At 41.5% G+C, this 19,080-nt stretch overlaps 1 protein-coding gene across 1 annotated transcript in view; it reads left to right on the top strand.

The window, feature by feature from the left end:
* The window catches only part of PDIA5 (protein disulfide isomerase family A member 5), a 112,929-nt gene that overhangs the window by 38,471 nt on the left and 55,378 nt on the right, over nucleotides 1-19,080 (top strand). Inside the window, exons 5-9 of the mRNA XM_029959894.1 lie at nucleotides 2,976-3,059; nucleotides 3,834-3,879; nucleotides 9,949-10,041; nucleotides 11,303-11,363; nucleotides 14,965-15,032. Of these exons, the coding sequence (XP_029815754.1) occupies nucleotides 2,976-3,059; nucleotides 3,834-3,879; nucleotides 9,949-10,041; nucleotides 11,303-11,363; nucleotides 14,965-15,032 (352 nt within the window). The remainder of the gene's footprint in view (nucleotides 1-2,975; nucleotides 3,060-3,833; nucleotides 3,880-9,948; nucleotides 10,042-11,302; nucleotides 11,364-14,964; nucleotides 15,033-19,080) is intronic.

Genomic DNA, 19,080 nt, shown 5'->3' with positions numbered 1-19,080 from the left:
TGCCTCTTCAAGTGATATAATTAAATTGTGAGAACTGGAGTCCTAATTACCCTCTCCCATGTGAGAGTTGAAGAGCTCATCTTCAGAGAGAGGCTGTTGGCTGAGATTCAAGAGAGACAAATCTCAGAGCAGGCTGCATCTGTGTTGATATTTACTCTTATTAAGAATAATGGTCATTAGCAAGTGATATCAGAGCAGGTTGCTCTTTGCAGGTTATTTTTGTCTGTCTGGAAGGGAAGGCAGAAGGGAAAGCAGAATGAGTCCATCTCTGCCATTTCTGTAAATCTCCTTTTCTGCTTTTTCCAAAGAATTGTTAGTATAGCATCTGAACTGGTGGATCTGGCATGTGCAAAAATCTGCACTGATGCATGAAAAAATTACTGATGTGTATTTAGACATTTCCTATTCTGGGAATTTGCTCCTCATCCATCCCTTGCATCAGTACAGATAGCTTGCATAAACAGACTAAACTCTCAATGCAGCGGTGCAGAGAATCTGCTTCCTAAATGGTAGGAGATATACTGGAGCAAACTGCTGCTTTCTTTCCTGTGATAATGGCTGTGCATTCAGGCAGCTGTGTGAATCTCTGCAAAAGTAGAAATCCTGAAAGCAGGGCAGACTTAGATTCCAATGAAACAGCTATTCTTATCAGTTTTTTTTTAATAGAAACTCGTGCAAACAGAAGATGAATTGTTAGGAGTTAGAGTGGTAGGAGTTGCTATCTGCTTGCTTGCACATGTAGCTCAGTAATAATGTTTTGTAGCCTTTTTCCAGTATAAACCATGCAGAACTTTCCTAACACGACTATCCATCCAGATCTCTAATGATATATAAGGGAAAATTACACTTTCTTGACTGTATGGTTTGAAGTTGCAGTGAATAGGTGGTAGAACTGGCAACAGAATTCTCTTGATACCCACTTTAATCCTCTGCTGATGACAGAACAATTGGTCTGCACATCTTGGGGGTTGACAGACCCTGTTGCCTGAAGTGGGTTTCAGCATTACACTTGTTCACATTTGTCTGGGCAAAGCTGAGATAGCCACAAATACATGTGTATACTGGAAACATTTGGAAGTGTCTAGAAGAGCATTTACCAAAGTTGACTATGGTGCAGGCTGACTTCAGGCTGTCTGGCAGTGAGCTGCAGCAGGGCCGCGAGAGTTCTCTGTGCCTCTAAATCTGTCTGGGGTAACACGAGAGGATGATCTGAAAATAGTGTCTCCTCCAGAGATGCCCTGACCTTCGAGTCATTTAGGTTTAGCCCATGGGACCATTGGAGGACTGCAGGTGAGAGAAGGCAGGATGCTTCTGACCCTTGGGTTTGAGGTTGCTGCTAAGTTTCAGTACAAACTCCATGTGGCAAACATGTTCCTTGGCATAACTCCAAATCTAGGGTATTTGTTCTGTAATCTAGTTTTGTTACAAGGAGACATGGTCATATTTTTCAGTTCTCAGGCTCAGATCTCCAGCCTCCTGGAGAAGCAAAAGGAGTGTTTACAGGTTACAGTGACTAGCTTTGACTATGATCCGAAAATGCAAAACTCGTATGAATTCAGTAGGACTCTTCAGATAAACATGCTTCTATATAAGTGCTCCTTCCAGGTGTGGTAGTTGCTTTGTTAGTTCCTTAAAATGCTCATTTCCATCTTCAGCATAATATTCTGATTTTGCTGCATGTGTCCATAGCACACCCTTCCTCATTTCCATCTACCATAAACGTTTGGGAAGTTTCCCATAAGGTGCACTCTCACCTGCAGCATACTCTGAATTTAGTGTTCCTTGTTCCTCACATTTGTAGAAAGGCAGCTGGAGAACATGAGGAGAATTAGCACCAGTTCTGGCAGCAGCACTTAATTTGGTGGGGCTCTTGCAAGCCCTGCATCTTGTTGTCTCTAATCAGTTTAAACTTGATGGGTTTTCAGTGTTTTCATTTTCTAAATTGATTTATCTGTGTAAAAGGTACAAGTTGTCCTCTGTGGGAACAAGTTTCCAAGCTGTTTAATTTTGCTGTTTGTCAATGCAAAGAATAGTCTTGTCAATGTGAATCATCCTCTTTTCTTTGTACTTGTACTATTTCACTCTTCTCCCCAGGTCTTCAATGAACTATTCATTCACTTCAGCTTGAAGTCTCCTTATGGCTTCACTTCGCTTTGCTTAGATCAGTAGCTAGGCCACAAAGACCCTTTACTTGGCCACCAAAACAAATGTATATGCAGTTTTCTCCCGCGACTTTCTCTGTTCTTAAACTCGGCCTAATCTGGTGCTGAAAGTGATTAGTTCTCGTTCAGTTTGAAGACCACCTGCACCAGGTCTGTCTGCTGTTATATCTTCCTTCAGGAGCTGTGGCAGATGGTCTTTACCTCTACTTGCCAGGTGTGGCTCCAGCACACATCCTTCATACCTAAAATGAATGGGGTTGCTGGGCCTGGGGCTCCAGAATTTCAACTGGTTTTTGTTTTCTGCCTTTTTAAGGCTAAACATTTGTGATTTGGGCTTGGACATACCAGGAACATGGTTTTTTTTGGTTTTGTATTATCTTCTGCCAGATGTAAAAGCTGACCTACTTTTTTCCCTTTGAATCTTTTCACAAATAGTGCTCTTTGACCATCACCCTAACAGTAGCATGGGCTTATTGGAAACTTGACTTCCTAAATTTTGTGTTAATCCTATGGACAGAAGATCTGCTGAGGTACTTCAACATGTTGGAATGAGCTGCTTTTCTATTGGTTAGGGCATGGCTTTGGAATGTGATTTTAAAACAGTTCACTGTGTTCTGACCAAGCAAACAGAGAAATTAAATTGACTAATGCAGCTTTTCACAATGCTTGTTCTACAAACTTAGCTAAACAGCTTCCAAATTACTGTTAGTTGGAATTAATTGCTGATAAGGAAGCACAGCAATGAGTTCTCAGAACTGAATGCATTTGATTTTCTTTTCTGGTAACCTTTCTTCCAATATATGTTTTTTGCAGTGATACTGAAAGCCGAAAATTATGCAAGAAGATGAAGGTAGATCCTAATACAAAGGAGAAGGGAGTGGATTTACTCCATTATAAGTGAGTTCTGGGATGGGATTTGTAGTTCCAAATTGTTGATTCCCCCATTAGAACTGTTCATTCTCCTTTCAGCTCCATGTTGCTGCAGCATTAAGATGACTTATTTTTTATCCTTTGATGTGGGAAATTAGTTGCCATTTCTTCAGTTTGCAAGTGTGTGTTGTGACAGAAGTTGAGATAAATTTATTCTTTGTTGAATAGAGTCCACTAAAACCACAGGCAGGGTCACGGAGAGATGTCCAGTGGACTAAAACTGCCCAGTGCACAGGACTGATGCCTGAGATTTGATCCGTGTTGCTTTCTCTGTCACTTGGCTGCTGGCAGTGCCTGCTTGGCCTTGGACAAGTCGTTTCACCTCTCTGTGCTTTTCTGACTTGAGATAGTGCTTCGTAAACTAAATGGAGAAAGACAAGTATAGTGAGACAGCAAGAGATTTTCCTCCTGAAAATAATAGGAATAGGAATACAGTTAGATACACCAAGAAGCTGCATCTCCATCTCCAAAAATCATACCTTGGTAACTATTCTTGTTAAAGTGTCAGGGAGGAAATGGTTTACTAGGAACCCGTTTGCTTTACACTCTCTTTTACACCCTTCCTTTTCCCTTACTCTTGTTTTTTGCCACCCTTAAATTGCTGCACTGTAAATTCTGCTTAGTTCTGTGGCTTGGGTGGGATAATTTTATTCTGGTTAGTGGGAAGTGAGGAAGAGCAGCTGTATGATTTCTAGTAACGTTCCTGTAAGTTAACACTATTCCCCACTCCTTGTTCAACAGGGACGGTGCATTTCATACTCCATATAACAGAGCAGTCACATTGAAGGTAAATTTAAATATTTCCTTATTATTCTTTTGCTTTTGCTAGATATGGGTGAGACATTTGTGGATTAAAAAAAAGAGGTGTTGGTATGTTTTCATGGTGAAAAGGGAGGGGGTTAATCTTGATAAACAGCTGTCAGAATGGCCTAAGGGTTTTCATGTGTAAACATGTCTGCCAACCACAGATCTGGGAATGTTGTGAATGATTTGAAAGACTGAGCCCATGTTGAACTGTAAGGTAAATTGTAAGTTTACCTGCACTCTGGTAACAAATAAGGATTTTCTTGTTTTGATTACAAGGTGCTCTTAGTGGTAGTATAACTAAAAGTCTTAGCTGATACTGCATTTTGATAAGGAGTTCTCTGGGATTCTTAGATTGTGTGTTTATAAGCTTTAAAGAGTGCTGAGTGGCCTTATCTTTGATTGGATTGTGGAACTGCAGTTCCTGTGGATGTGCTCTGAGTGCATCAGGGATAAAATGACCTTTCTTCTTCTCCAGTGAATCTTGACATAAAGCAACAGAAAGCAACGTTCTCTGGGCAAGGCAGGAGAGAAGACATGAAACATGAAATGAATGTGTAGATATTGATGATTGCGGAAATAGTGAACTAAAAGCACAGTGAGCAGGCCAAAAGTGTGCAGCTTTCCTTTGCAAAGCCCTGGTGAAGCACTGAGACTGTACTTACATGAGGCTACAGCCCTGCAATGACTTGGCTTCCAGAAATCATTGCTGTCCAGCTCTGATGCCCCATTCCCATTTCTCTTCCTCCTCCAGCAAACCCAGGCTCTGCATCATCATGGGTCTTGTGGAGGCTTGATGACATCACCCCATGTTGACATAGTTCCATGTATATCCCCTTTCTGGTTTGTTCAGGGGGTTGCCTTGGGATGGAGGAAAGCCTTTATGAGATGCTGCATGAACCTGAGTCTGCCAGAGAGGCTGTTCCTAAGCGTGCTTGCTCTGGACTTTGGTTTTACAGCCAGAGTTGTGGGGTAGCTAATGGGGGACTGTCTTGGAAGTGTGCTCTGGCTTGAATTAAGTCTACCTTCACTTGGAGCTGTCAGGCAGGATTTGCCTGAGGTGGTAAGAATGGGGCTGTATATATTCCCATCTTTTGCAGTAGAAATCTTGCCTGGAACTAGGAAGGGCAATGTTAGATACCCAGCCTAGTCAGCAACTGCCTGAAGCTGCTTCTGTACTTAGTGAGGAAATGCAGCTGGTGATTTTTTTTTGCCTTGGTGAGTGGTGGGCAGAGAGAGACTTGCTAGTTGGCTAAATTTGGGTGGTTTGAACAATACATGACATGTCTTTCCTGCCCTCCATAAAGTGCTGCAACCAAGGCTTAGTGCTGTGACTCTTCCTTACAGATCAGATCAAGTGGAAAGCACCTGCAGCACTCCAGGGAGTGATGGGCTGAGAGGCAATCATAGCACAACAGGAATCTGATTGTTTATTTCTTCAGTTGCTGTTTTGTGATGAGCATTTCCCCTCTCCCTTTTGCCCAGCCTGCTGGGGAGAAGGAAGCAGCGTCCCATGGACAGGGAATAGGGGATTCTGTTGGGCATTGAAGAGGGATTTTTCAGCTCCCTCACTCTAGAGACTGTAGTCTTTCTTAATTTAATTGCCCCTGTGAAACCAGCCACTAATGATTTACAGGTTGGGCAGTGGGTCAGAGCTGGGCAGTGGTCATATAACTCAGCTGAGTGTTTACTTGTTCCACTGCTGGCAGCTGCCTGAATATTTTCTGTATTTCTCCCTCTATTCCACTTCTTCTCCATGTTTTCTTCTTTTGAGCCAGTGACCTTTGTTTTTCTCTCTCAGCTGTGTTTGTCAGGAATCTCCCAGTACATACAAACAGTGAGAAGCAGAGCAACACAGTTACTTAGGGTATCATTCTCATTTTACAGACGGGTGGACAGACTGAAGAACAGGGAGATTAAAGGATTTGTTTCACTTCATTCAACAAATGTGTGGCAATAAAACTTAGATCTCCTTTCCAGGCATCCAGTAGACATAATATTATATGTATGACATTTTGGAGAATGATGGACACAGCCCTGAAGAACTGTAAAAGGATTCTTCTGAAGTAATCAGCAGTTTCATACATGTGGCTGATCCAGCTGATAGTGTACTCAGGTTTTTAAGAAAAGCTTTTCATTTCTTAAAGTAACTAAATTCTTATGTAATTAGCAGAGATGCCCTTGTGGGTTTACTGTTAGAAAAATGAGGAATAAAGAGTAGCTCGGTGTTCACAGTGGGGGGAAGCTACTTAGCAGTCAGAACCTCCTGCTTCTGAGACATATGTTAGGATCTGAGCTATTTTGGATATCTAGTAAAGGGGGATGGAATGCAAGAGAACAAAGTTCAGTGATTCAGAATTATTAGGAATAGTTTTAAAAAGTATCTCCAGTTCTTTGCAGAGGGGCTCAGGTTCTCACCATACTAAGTGGCTTGTCAGTGTGAAAGTTGGAACTTGTGGGGGGCAATGAACAAGACGGGGAAAGAAACTCCAGCTATGCTGGAGTAATGTAGATTGTTGTAATGGGCTTTGAATTGCCAGCTGGACAGTGATTGGCTTGAAAATATAAGCCCTGTGCTTAACAGTACTTTCTGTCAAATGATTAGGAACAAAAAAGGAAATGGTATTTCACCTTGAGTCTTGAGTCCGTTTGGTTCCTTCATCTTGTATCTTATGTGAGATTCTGGTTGCCACATCAAGTGAAAGGTGTAGAAGTACTGCAGAAGGACAGAGAGGCTGATGAGAGGCACAAACAGCTTGAATACTTCTGTGAAGATCCTTGCACTTGGAAAAAAAGGAGGAGATTGTGATTGATGTTTGTGTAACTGCGTAGCTTAAAAAAGGCAGTGATTACCTCTTTTTTCTCTAAACTTGTGTGCAAACAATGGCATTTGGGGAAAGTCTTGGAACTTGTAGCTGCATATTGCAAAAGCCAAGAATTAGGAGTCTTAAAAACAGTTGTATGTAGTCATAAGAGATAGATCCATTGATAATTAGCAAGCACAGAGGTCCATATACAATAGCTGGTGCAGAGTCTATAAATTTAATCACTTTTGGCCAGAAATTGAGAACATATACCTGTGTATGCTATATAAGAATGGTATTAGTATGTCTTTTCCCCAAGTATCTGCAGGGATCTGCTGTTGGAAACCTAAGCTTAGATCAGTCTTTGATGTAACCTGGAATGTCTGTTCATATATTGCTTTAGCCACACCATATCCTAATCCCCAGTAGTGCCATAAGGCCAGAATCCAGGCTATGTTTATTACATGATGAAACCTTTTCTGGATTACAAACTACAGGGAGAGTTTTACCCTCCTCCTAAAATGGAGAAAACTCATTAAAGTATGAATCTGCTCAGGACTAGCAAAGGGAATAGACTAACCCAATAAATTGGTCCTGCTCTAAACTCTGAATCTGTTTCAAGTTTGCTGTTGTGAGGAGTGTGTGTCTGAAATCGAGGCAAGTCTTCTTATTAGCATCCCTACTGCATGACACTTCAAAGGAGTGAAGAGTACAGGGATGTGTTTCTGTATACTTTTCTTTCGGGTTAAAACTTAGGTCTGTGTATATGATCACCAGTTCTCCTGTTAAAACTTGCTTGCTTGTAGCAGCCATGTCCTGTATTCTGCTGAATTGATGTTTAAGATTCAAAGCTGTCACAGCGGTTCGGGCAGCAGGTTACAGCCCATTGCGGCTCTGTGGGGTCAAAACAAGTCCTGACCATATCACTGCAGGACAGGAAGGTAGCTGGTTCTCCAGCACTAGGGTTGCTGTGCCCTGGACCTTGCTGTGGTCTCTAACCCAGCAGCCTGGGGAGCAGTGCTTTTCTGTGATTAGAAAGTGCTGTGGTTTGTTTGGGTGTTGTTATTCCCTATTTAAAGCAATATGGGAAGTTCTCTTCGCCACATGGAGAAATGAGGGCAAGGCAATGCCCTGCCTGCTCCTGCCAGAAGACATTACACATCTAATTTTTTCTGTCTTGGCTGAGAGGGAGAGGCTGGATGAATTAAATCTCTTTAATCCCCCATCCTCTAACCGCATCTGTTTCTACATGACTGAGCTTGGCATACAGGAATTCTTGAAACTAGCAGAGTCAATTACACTCATTAACTGTTTAAAATGTTGACCCCCCTCTCCTCCCTTCCAGTGTGTAGGTGAGGTCTGTGCAGACAGAGAGTGAGCAGAACTTGATGCAGCTGTCCTAAAGGTCGCTGCTGTTTTGTCCTCTTCTTTCCTTTCCCCACATATTATTAGTCTTCCTAGGACATCATTTGGGATGTTAATGCCTCTAGGTTTAGAGTTTTTACACTGTAACTCCATTGTAAATTACTTGATTTTATATTTTTTTCCCCCCCAGCTAGCTCTTCTCTCTGCTAATGCCATTTTAAAACAAATTTCTTCTTGAAGTGTTTGTGGCCCTAACACTACTACCTCGCCCCTTAGGTCTTCTAACTGTGTACATTAAGTGCTTTGCATGCTGTCTGGTGACTGATGTATGCTGCCTCTTTTGATAAGACAAATCTCTTCAATATTAGCTGTGCAAGTAGACAGAAATAAAAATGCAATAAATGGATCCTGCCGTAAGCTCCGAATCCTCACGAGCCTCGCAGTACCGAGATGCAGGAAAATGAACTGAATTCTCCTCCCTGTTGATAAGCTGGTGGGATGTTGTACCAGAACAGCCCCACCAAAGGCAGAGAGGCAGCAAAAGTGTCTCTGAGACTGTTCCAGCAAGTGGCATGTGTCACCAGGAGTGCTGTTCACCTGCTCTTAGGAAGGCGGAATACCACACTTAGGCTTTTAGGCAGATGTTTTTGGTGTGCGTTAGTATGTGCTCAGCTCTGCTTTTCAGTCATGGGCTGTTTTGGCAAATTATCACATGGGCTGAAAAAGCTTTAATGAAGCTTTTCTTTGCTCCAGCTCTGTGTGAGCTTCCTTAGTGCTGTGGCAGCATCGTCCACTCACTCTTACACTGAAGGAAGCTCCTCAGAGACCTCACTATGTTACTGGTGTGGCAGAGATCCTGTCTGGGAGTGGATACACACCTAGAATCAATGCCACAGAGGAAGAAATGGAGTCAATATGAGTGGTGAATGAACATGGAAAACCCGGTATTGTTTCCTAGAGCAGAGACAGCAGAAGATAACAGTGATAACCCTGTACTTCCATGTACAGCTGAAAATGAGGGGCAGCGTGACTGCCAGAATCCATGGAGAGTATCTCATTGACTTAGGACTGGAGTTTCCTTCAGGCTCAGGCTGAAATCAGAGCCATCAGAGCTTATTTCTGTATGATAAAGAGGGTATCTGTGGTCTGTGATTGTTGGTTGCATGTCAGTCAGGTAAAGCAATTACAAAGTACATGTGCAAATGTACTCAGCTTGTTGGATGTCGGAGCTGCAAAATCATAGGATCTGGTACTTCCTAATTCTCCTGTCACATTTGCTTCTTACTCTCCTACTTAAAAAAATCCATTGAGTACACTTTCTAGGTAGATGGGTCACAGAGGGAACTATTGGTGGATTATTTTTCCTTTGACCAAATAAGCAGTTTGATCTCTAAGTATGGAGTTCATTACTTTTGCTCACAGCAAGTATCAGTGTGCCCTCCAGCTACTCCTGTTGGATTCAAAGGTTACTTGGATATGGTGAAGGGCATGGGAACCTGACCTCTGCAAAAAGAGAAGTCTTTCCTGCTAACCCAGGGAGTAGCTGTGGAAGATCCAGTACCATTGAAAGAGCTCTCTAAAGGATGCTTGAAGCTACTCTCTGTGTTTTGGTCCACTGCCACGCTGTTTTCCTCATTTTTATAGTGGAAGTGGGAACTGATAAGTTGGAATATCAGTTATGAGGAAGGTACACACCCACGTATCATTTGATTCTGCAACCAATTGGAGATTTGTGCTAATCTGCATTAGAGCAGATGAGAATATGAGCAGAAAAGCAAAGGCACTGATTGGATGGGGTTTGCATGACAGCGTGGATTTGAGATTGGATGTCTCATGGTTTCCATTAGTTTTTCTTTAAAAGCTTTTTTCCCTATTTATTACAGTCTATGGTGGCCTTTCTCAAGGATCCAGAAGGTGCTCCACTATGGGAGGAAGATCCTGAAGCCAAAGATATTGTGCATGTTGACAGTGAAAAGGTACATTAGCTGGATACTCTGTTGTTTTATAAATATATGGGATGAAGGGAGTGTGTGTGTTTGTATTAACTCATAGTGAAACACCATTATTTCCTTTCTTTGGAAGGGAGGTTTAAAGCACTCAAACTGTTTTAAGTGATTTGACAAAGTTTGTGGGTTGTGGTATCTGTAAAGTCCTCTGCTTCCCTCCTTCCTCTCCCCTGCATGTGGTCATGATATCAGTCTGCCAGGCACACAGCAAGAACCAGAGCTTGTGAATGGTGTGGTGGAAGAGCCCTGTTTGTCTCAGGGAAGTGTAGCAGCTTGCAAGATGCAGTCACTGCAGAGTGCAAGCAGGAGGTAAAACGCTGCTCTTAAAACTGCGGGTTATTGTTAAACCTTGGGTTCCCTCCTGTGCCTGAGGTCAGGAAGCGTGGAGCAGGAAGCAAAATAAGATCCAGATCTTGAGGGATTTAACTTTATACAGTAACTGTCCTCTCTTAATGTTAAGTGGGAAAGCAGCGAATATGATGAAACTACCTTAAAAAGCCAGTGCCACCACAGAGTTACCCATTATATTCTTTCTAATATAATCAGCTTGGTCTTTTGTATTACTTTTCTAGTCTATGGATTTTTTAAACTTTAATTGATTGGACTCTAGCTGGTATTTTGTAAAGGGCTTTTTCAATTTCCTAGCTTTCATTTTTAATATTAGAAATGGTTATTTTGACATTCAGTTTTTGTAGGAAGATTAATTTTTAATGTTCACCCTCTGTACTCTATTACAAGGCTTCCAAGGGTTGCATTCAATTTGAAAACTTCATCTAGTTTCTCTATCATGCTGGTACTGAAAAATCTTTTTGTCATGGCATCTCATAGCTTTGGCAAGGTTTCATGGTGTGAAAACTGAACTTGTTTTGTTATTATTGAGTCTGACTTTTTGAATTACAGTATGGATTTTTGGATGTGTCAGCGAAGAAAGAGTTTCCGGTCAGAGATTCTGCAGTGAGAGCGAACTAAAACATACAACTTCCACTGGTCTGGGATATTCAGCAGATATTTGAATCTATAATACATTTTGTAATCTTCTTTCAAGTAAAAATTGAGTAAGGGAAAAAAAAAATTGAGTCTTGTCTGTTAGGAAAGATGATCCCTTTTCCCTCAGATAAATGAGCCTGTGTTCTAAGAATACATATATTAATTTTTTGAAGTTGTAATACAAATAATAAGAGGTGTCATTTGGTGTAGGTCTGGTTTTTATTTTCTTTGGTTCATTCACTAGGAATTGAGAAGGCTTCTGAAGAAGGAAGATAAACCCCTTCTGATGATGTTCTATGCCCCATGTAAGTAATGCAGCATGTCCTGTCACCTCTCTCTCCCTTCTCCACTGAGAGATGTCTAGAAGTCTGTCTAGAAGCTTCACCTGTGCTTCACTAATATCATCTTGTGCTATCTTTGTCATTCAGCTTCTTGTGTTGTTCTGCCTGTTTGTCCTCAGCTTTTTCCCTGGTTGTCCATTGCCTCTATCCTAGTCTTATCTCTTTCTCCTGTGATGATGACTCTTGCTCAATGTTCTTTTAAGCAGTTGCTTTCTGTAATTTTGTTGCCCATTGTCCTTTCTAGATTTGTGTTGTACAAAACAGAAACACTGTATGCTGCAGGCAGAGGGAACAGTGCAGTGGTTGGGAGCAGGACTGTCCTGTTCCATCCAGGAGGCACCCTGTGTGTTCCTACCTACCTTGGCAGCAGTAACTGAAATACAAGTGGGGTTTCAGGAAGAAAAGAGAAGAGCATGTTGGAGTCACTCATTTCTTTTGTGACCTTGACCTTGTATTGCTGCTATCTTGTAATTTCATTGGCTGCTTGTTCCTTAATTTTGTTCATTTACAACTGCCTTTTTGTGTTCCCTGGTGACTGCTATGTGACAGGCTTTCCAGCTCCTAAAGGAAAGACAGTGTTGCACTGGAGTTGTTGCTCAGCTGGAAAGTAGGGGAGCCATGAGAAGGGAGTAAATGTGTGACCTAAGCTAGAAAAGCCTCACAGCACTGCCCTAATAGGGAAGTTGTTGTTAGGTACTATAAGCAATTCACTGTCTGATTCTGTTTAAAACTGTGTCCCATGGCAGCATTATCTGGTGTTTCTCGGTGTGTTTTCTCTTTAATTACTGCCTGAAATGCCAGTCTGCCTTTTTTGTCTCATCTGAGTACTGCCAAGATGGCCAGGATTGCCCCAGACTTACTTTGATTTATCACTAAGAGAATGGTTTTTCTTTTAATTAAATCACTGGTAGCTCTGTGCCCTCAGACTCTGCAGTGGTGGGGTTCTGTGTGTCCTGGTTTAGTGTGTGGTTGTTCCCAGTCACTGCTGCTGCCTTGGCATCAGCAGGAGACGACACGCCTGCTCTGCTGTAAATCACCCCTCTGGGGAGAGTTCAGCTGCAGATGTTTTCACAGTTTACCTGTATCAGAAAGAATTGTTTTCCACAACTGAGTCTGTTCCTAAAATGGGCCTTATCTAACCCTTCGTTCTCTTTGAACCGTTCCCCGAGAAACCCTCCTCCTTCCGGTTTCTCTTCTTTTGAAGTGGCAAAACACCTGCTAGTTTTCAGTGCTGTAATACTTCTGCTGCTTTCTAAACTGCTCTGGAGGAAGTCTACTTGTAAGGTTTTTTTCCTCCCCTCTGATTTCTCAGTTTGTAACTCTCTCATCTTTTATTTAACACACAGGACTTTCTGGCTTGGTTTTTGTCCATTTTTTTTTTTCTTACTCCTTTTGCTGGAGACAGAATACATCCAGCAGTTGCATTAAAATGAGGGCTTCAGGTAGCTGAAGTTATTGCTTACATACAGGTGTTACCTTTCATAACTGGGAGCAGCAAATCAAGACTGGTCATTAAAAGAAATTCTGCTTTTCTTTACTTGTAAGGGGTGGCTCGGGGAGGTCTTTGGCACGAGACGACATCAGAGGCTTTGTCTGGGAAGCTATGGAGAAGACAGCTGCCTTATTTCTCTGCTTTGTTGGAAGCAGGGGCTTTAGATTAATTGTGGCAGATTGATAGGAAACGGGCCCTTTCATTATGTACCGGTGCAGAGGGAGATGAAAGTGACTGCAGAGTTAAATGTAGTTTCTTTAATATTTCAGGAATGCCTTGTCTGGGCAAAACGACTCAGAGCAAAGGCACGCTTTCCTTAGAAGATATTACCTGCCATTTGGAGACCATTTACTGTACTTTCAGACCTATATTACAAAGTCAGACAGCACTAAAGATGAAAAATTAGGTATACTTATAGGCATTCAGATTTATTTGTAGTTAACTCTATCAAAAAAGACTCCTGCAGGAAACTCTGGATTTGGTGACAACAAGGAGCTGTTTATAACATCATTAAAACAAGGACTTTAAAAATTAAGGTGTTAAGTAGTGGAAAAACTAATGTGTGTTTAATTAAGCTCTTCCTTTTGAGACAAAACACAAGAAGAAAGAAGAAAATGAGTTTTTTGAGGTTACTCTTTTTATACCTGTTGAGTGGTATATGTGGCTTGGCAGCATCCTGAACAATATAACCCAGAAATACGTGGACAGGAGAGGGTGTACTGAAGTGGATTTGGGAGCAGCAAGTTCGAGGCAGCAGCAGAGCTGGGAACAGAAGGATGATAGGAATGATGGCTGGATAGAGGAGACTGGTATGTGTGTGTGCTCCAGAAGGCATTCTGGGGAGCAGAAAGAGGGTGAAGAGGGGAAGGTAGGGAAATCTGCTTTGTGAGTTTAGGGTCTGAGGCTGCTGAGGAGAGAAGTAGGGGATCCAGAAGATGATGTTAACAACTCACATATTTTGATGTCTGTCCAGTGGTTTGGATGAAGCTGTAAAACCTCAGTGGGCCTTAAATGAGTGGTCTGTGCCCACCAACAAATTGTCATTTTGACCAGCACTAATTTAACAACCTTTGAGCAGAGAGACCAAAGGTGGAAAGACCACAGAAACAAGAACTCTCTTTCCTCTGGTTAAAGGATGTTCTTTCAGGCATGCTGATGTGATTCTAAACTGGTGGTTGCAAAATCTGTTCCTCCTTTCTGGAAGATATTTTCAAAACTCTTGTAATCTTCACCAGAACAAGACAGTTTACTGCTGTCCTATGGTGGACCCAAGAGTTTCCACAATAAGCATCTGGAGGGCTTGGCTCCAGCTTCCTTTCTTTCATGCTGTCTGCACTCCTGTCCCTTCCCATCTGCATGCAAGGATTTTACTTGGCAGGAGTGAAAACTGCTGCTTACAAGGTGATTTACTGCTAATCTGCTTAGCACTGCGCAGCGTCATCAAGCAGCTCTCAGCACACTCCAGCTATACATTGGTGGTCTTCCTCACGCCCAGTTTGTCTTTTCCACAGCTCATTATTGTTTCTTACAAGGGCTGTTGCTTTTGAGTTATGTCTTCTCAATCAACAGAGCACTGTTTAACATTTGATGCCTGTGTAATGTGTTTAGGAAATGCATCTCAAATTAATTTCAAAGCCTTGTTAAGCTGGGATGAATCCTGATACCTCCCCCTGTCCCTTAAAACACCAGAAATGCATGAAGCTTTTTGTTTGAGTTCACAATTATGACATCTTCTGTTGACTTTTGATATGTGTGTTTCATCTTATGTTCTCTTCTGGGCTCAGCTCAGAGCCTGATGAATGTAAGATGTTGTTACTCTTTTCAAACTGGGATGAGAAATGAATATGAAAATGAAAAGCATGAAAAATGGGCAAAAATAAAGGCTTGTAAGAAGAAGCAACATCCTTAGAAACTAATAATCTAATAATGTTTTAGTGAAGCAGATAAAGAATTTTGATTTAAATTTTTTAAATATAAAATACTATTTCATATGCTTTGGAACATAGATATTGTATAACAGGCTGAATAGAGTTGCTGGCATGTTACTTACTTGTGCAATTTCTTTTTTATCAGGGTGTGGTGTTTGTAAGAGAATGATGCCATCTTATCAGCAGGCAGCCACAGAACTGAAGGGTAAATATGTAAGTGAGAAGATTTATATGAAATTTCAAAAATCCTTTTAACACTTTTTTTTTTTGGTATTTAAACACGCAGGTATTTATCAAATTCAAGAACTTTTAAGCAAGTGAAAACAAAACAGAAATGAATGACTCTGTTCCAGATCCCTTGAGGATTCTCTCTTGGTTTTTATTCTTTTAAAACTTTGGAAAATGAAGTGTTAACTTGTGCTTTAGATCCAGTGTTGCTTTTGCCGTGGAGAAACAGGCTCTGACACTATATAGATTTATGTTTAGCCTCTAATTTGTGAGTTTGTAGGCCTTTTGGGCTCATTTTGTTAAAGAAATGTTTGCCGTAATGGGTTTCATATGATGTTTCATAGCAAGGTCAGGGATGGATGCCCTTATAGCAATTATTAATCCATTCTTTTAGTTGAGAATTAGTGTTAGGAGAAGGGGATTCTCTGCACAAGCTACTGGTTACCCTCCTTGCCACTAAGCATTAATAGAGTCTTACAGTTTAACTATAGCTCTGTCAAAGTTAGCACTGATACCAGGTTGATATGAAAGTCAGTTTTGACTGTAATAAAGTCCATCAACAGCAGTCACAATAATTTAGTTGCCCCTTTGTACTAGTGAGACGTATTGATCTCTCTAAACAACTCAAAGGCACTTCTCTAGTCGAGTTTTTTTGTGCTTAATGTATAATTTGTATGATGCCAATAATACATGAAGGACAAAGAAACAGGATCGTTGTTTCATGGCTTTAGCAGGATTTGGTCTGATCCTACTTGTTGGATCATTCACTGTTGAGTGTACAGGTTTCCTTTGGAGAAAAAGATGAAGCACTGCAGTTCATTGCTAGAGCAACCCTGGCCATTCCTGCTCATGACAGCCTAGTGCTGTCAGACTTCCCGGCATTCTCCAAACTAGTTGTTTTTCCGAAGTGTTTTCTCTAAATCCTTGTTTGCTTAGGACTGAAATGAGTGGGAGTTATTCAGGTTTATTTAGGACACAGTACAACCCTTGAAGATATTTTCAAGAGTGTTTTTGTCTCTCCAGGCAGCCCTCTAATGCCATCTCCTCTAGTGGAATGTGTGCTGCAGTCCTTGGGGAGGCACTTCTGCCTTGCGTGGGGGTACATCGTGAGGTGTGGAGTGAACAGCAATTAGCAGTGTAAAGATCACCTACAGGGACAGTGCCAGTGCTAGGCATGGTGCAGAACGCTGTGTTCTCCTACAGTTGTCCCTTCCTTGTCCGTGTGCAGCTCATTTTATTAAATTCAGACCAGAAAATTAAAACTCTAGATCTATTCTAGTTTGAGTATTTCCTTCCTCATTGGAAATTGTTTCTGTAGATCCAGGCTAATCCTGCATGGTGGAGGACAGGGCTGGGACACAACTTTTTGCAGTGGAATGCTGTGGTGCAGGATTAGTTCAGAGAAAAGTGCAGTTATGGCACTGCCACCTGCGTCTTTCACAAAAATCAGTCTGTGTATCAAAATTTGACCTAATTAGCTTCCTGAGTGGGATGTGTACACAACTTGCCATTTCTAAAGTTAACTGTGCTGTACCCATCATAAATTATTTATGGAGTACCTTAGAGTGATGTTGACTTCCAGATCAGACTTTGCTAGAAAGTTTATGATTAGTTTGGATGAGCTGAAGGTTTGGCCCTTTAATCTGACCTGTCATTAGTTGTCAGGATGTGCCAGGCTCAAAAGCGATTATGGCTGTTATATAGCAGGAAAATTAAGCGCAGTATTGCCTATCTAAGAGGTTGTAAAAATGAACAGGTGAACTGTACCTCTCGCTGTTTTCCCTTGGGACTAGTTGTTTTTTGTCCCAGGACTGTTACTGAGAGGAGGGCACAGAGGTATTTTCAGTTTATATTCTGGTTAGATCTTGCAATTCCGTTGCACCCAGCGCAGAAGGAAAAAGGGCACCAAATCAGAAGAAGTGGGCTTATTTTATCATTGGCGTGAGGTGTTCCCGTGGTTAGAGGGTTGGGTGGGCTCTGGTGAGTGACTGTGACCGATGCACTGTGGCCCCAGAGCAGGGAGAAACTGGTGGCCAGCAGAGCACTTCAGCATCTTCTTAATGCCCATGGACTTCATGAGTGTGCCAGTTCTGCTCAGTAAAGACCAGCTTGAGAATATGCTTCAGAGCTTTCCTCCTTTGGTGCTTGTCTTTTTTTTTTTTTTTTTTTTTTTTTGGAGCAATCCCATGAAGAAAACCGTGAAGTAAAGTAGAGGGTCACAGTGTCACAGTCAAGCAGGAATGGTCAGAAGCTGTGAAGACATGGGGAGGGAGCTAGGAAAGGTTCAGAGCTGGTTTAGGTTATAGGTAGCTTGGTGGAGAGCAGGTAAGTGTTGAAATATGTCAAATGTCACTGCAGAGGTGAAAGGAATAATCTGATCTTCATTTCTGCAGTGGCTATTACAAGTGGTAATGGTCTCAAACTGAAGCTGGGGTCATTCAGTCATTTGCTAAAAGCAGATTAGCTGAACATCTGGCAGGAGGACTCTGGCTTTGGGTAGTACGTGTGTTTTGGTGGTCTCTGACAGCCTGATATTGCATAATTCTGTGATTATAGGTCAGCTATAGCTGTTACTTTTGTCATTAAAAATGAATCCCATTGCAATAGTTTTTTTGCTAATTATGCTTCATAAAGTGTATGAACACCAGAATGAATCCAAGTTATTGACTTATATCAATCACCATTGGATGGACACAGTGAAATTGTAGCAGAGTATATGAAATGGCTGGGAATGCCTGTTTAAGACCTTGGAAATACTCTGAAAGTTCACAGCAAATGTGAAATCTGGTAGACTGGTGTTTATTAGGGAATTAGTTAAGAAACCTTGTTCTTGCTTTATAAAACAACCACTGTATCTTGATCCTATTGCATTTACCTGCCCTTAGGCAGTGGCATAGAGGACAAGGAAAAGGGAGAATTGGGTCTAGGTAATCTCATATGAATTAAATCAGTCTGGTTCTTGGAACTACTAGGAAAATTCAAAGTGAGAGACTTGGCCAGCAAGTATAAACCCTATTACTGTACTTTTCTCTGTTAACTTTATCCTTTCTCAGGATAGGGAAGAGAAAACAAAGTATCTTTTTGTGACTTTCCAGCACATTCTTAGAAAAGGCTGACCTTCAAATGAGGATTTTCTGCTTTAAGATTTATTTCATGCTGGCTCTGAGCACATTTGGTTGGTCTGTGCAGTTTGCTGCAGTCAGGAACATGGTATTAAATTCTGATGTGGCATTTCAGCTGGAAGGAGAAAATCCTGGTTTTGGAGAGGGAAGGAGGAGGGGTTTGGATTAAGACCCTGCTGCTAAAATGATTTAAGCCATCAATGCCATTAAACTAAGTTAATCAGGAAGTGGTATCTCAGCAACTCTCTGGTTGCAGGTTTGACAGCAGAACAACCTCTGTGTGAATTGCACACCCACAAAAGCTCAGAATCAGTCCCATCTTCCAAGTTTCAAGTAAAAAATATTTGGAAGACGTTTAGAAAGGGCACAGAGTAAGTCACAGGACACGATATAAGTCACAGGAGCCCTGAACCTGAAGCTCAGGATGAAGGGCTGTTGAGGTGGAGGATGGGTTGGGGTAGAGGTAAGGAAAGGGTAAGAGGGGGGTTTTGTTTCACATGCTAATCTGAAAAGCTACTATGCTTCTGTGCCCCTCTTTTGATATCTGTAGGACAAGGTTAATTCTTAACTTTCATTATACCCTACCAGTCACGTAAGTTAACATATTTAAAGCATATAAATGCCATGTGATATTTCCTGAGCTCATGGAAATAGGGCATGCTTTATTTTCACATCAAAGTAATGCTGATTTCCCCTTGCCATTCAGTAAGTGCATTTTTGAGCTGGGATAATGCCAGTGCTTGGTTGGTTAGAGCTTCTGGACATAAGCTGAGATTGTAAATTCATTGCTGTAGTGGAAACTAGAGAGCTGAGGGTGGAACTTCTTGTGTCCTAGCTAATGTTTGGATGTGAACTAAGAAGTGTTTTTTCCTGCTTGCAGAGGAAGAAAAGGAAAAAAAAAGTGGTTACAC

This window comes from Manacus vitellinus, unplaced genomic scaffold (assembly GCF_001715985.3).
Source record: "Manacus vitellinus isolate BGI_N305 unplaced genomic scaffold, ASM171598v3 scaffold_22_pilon, whole genome shotgun sequence".
In the NCBI taxonomy this organism is placed as follows: domain Eukaryota; kingdom Metazoa; phylum Chordata; class Aves; order Passeriformes; family Pipridae; genus Manacus; species Manacus vitellinus.
This window is presented reverse-complemented; position numbering and strand designations above follow the sequence as displayed.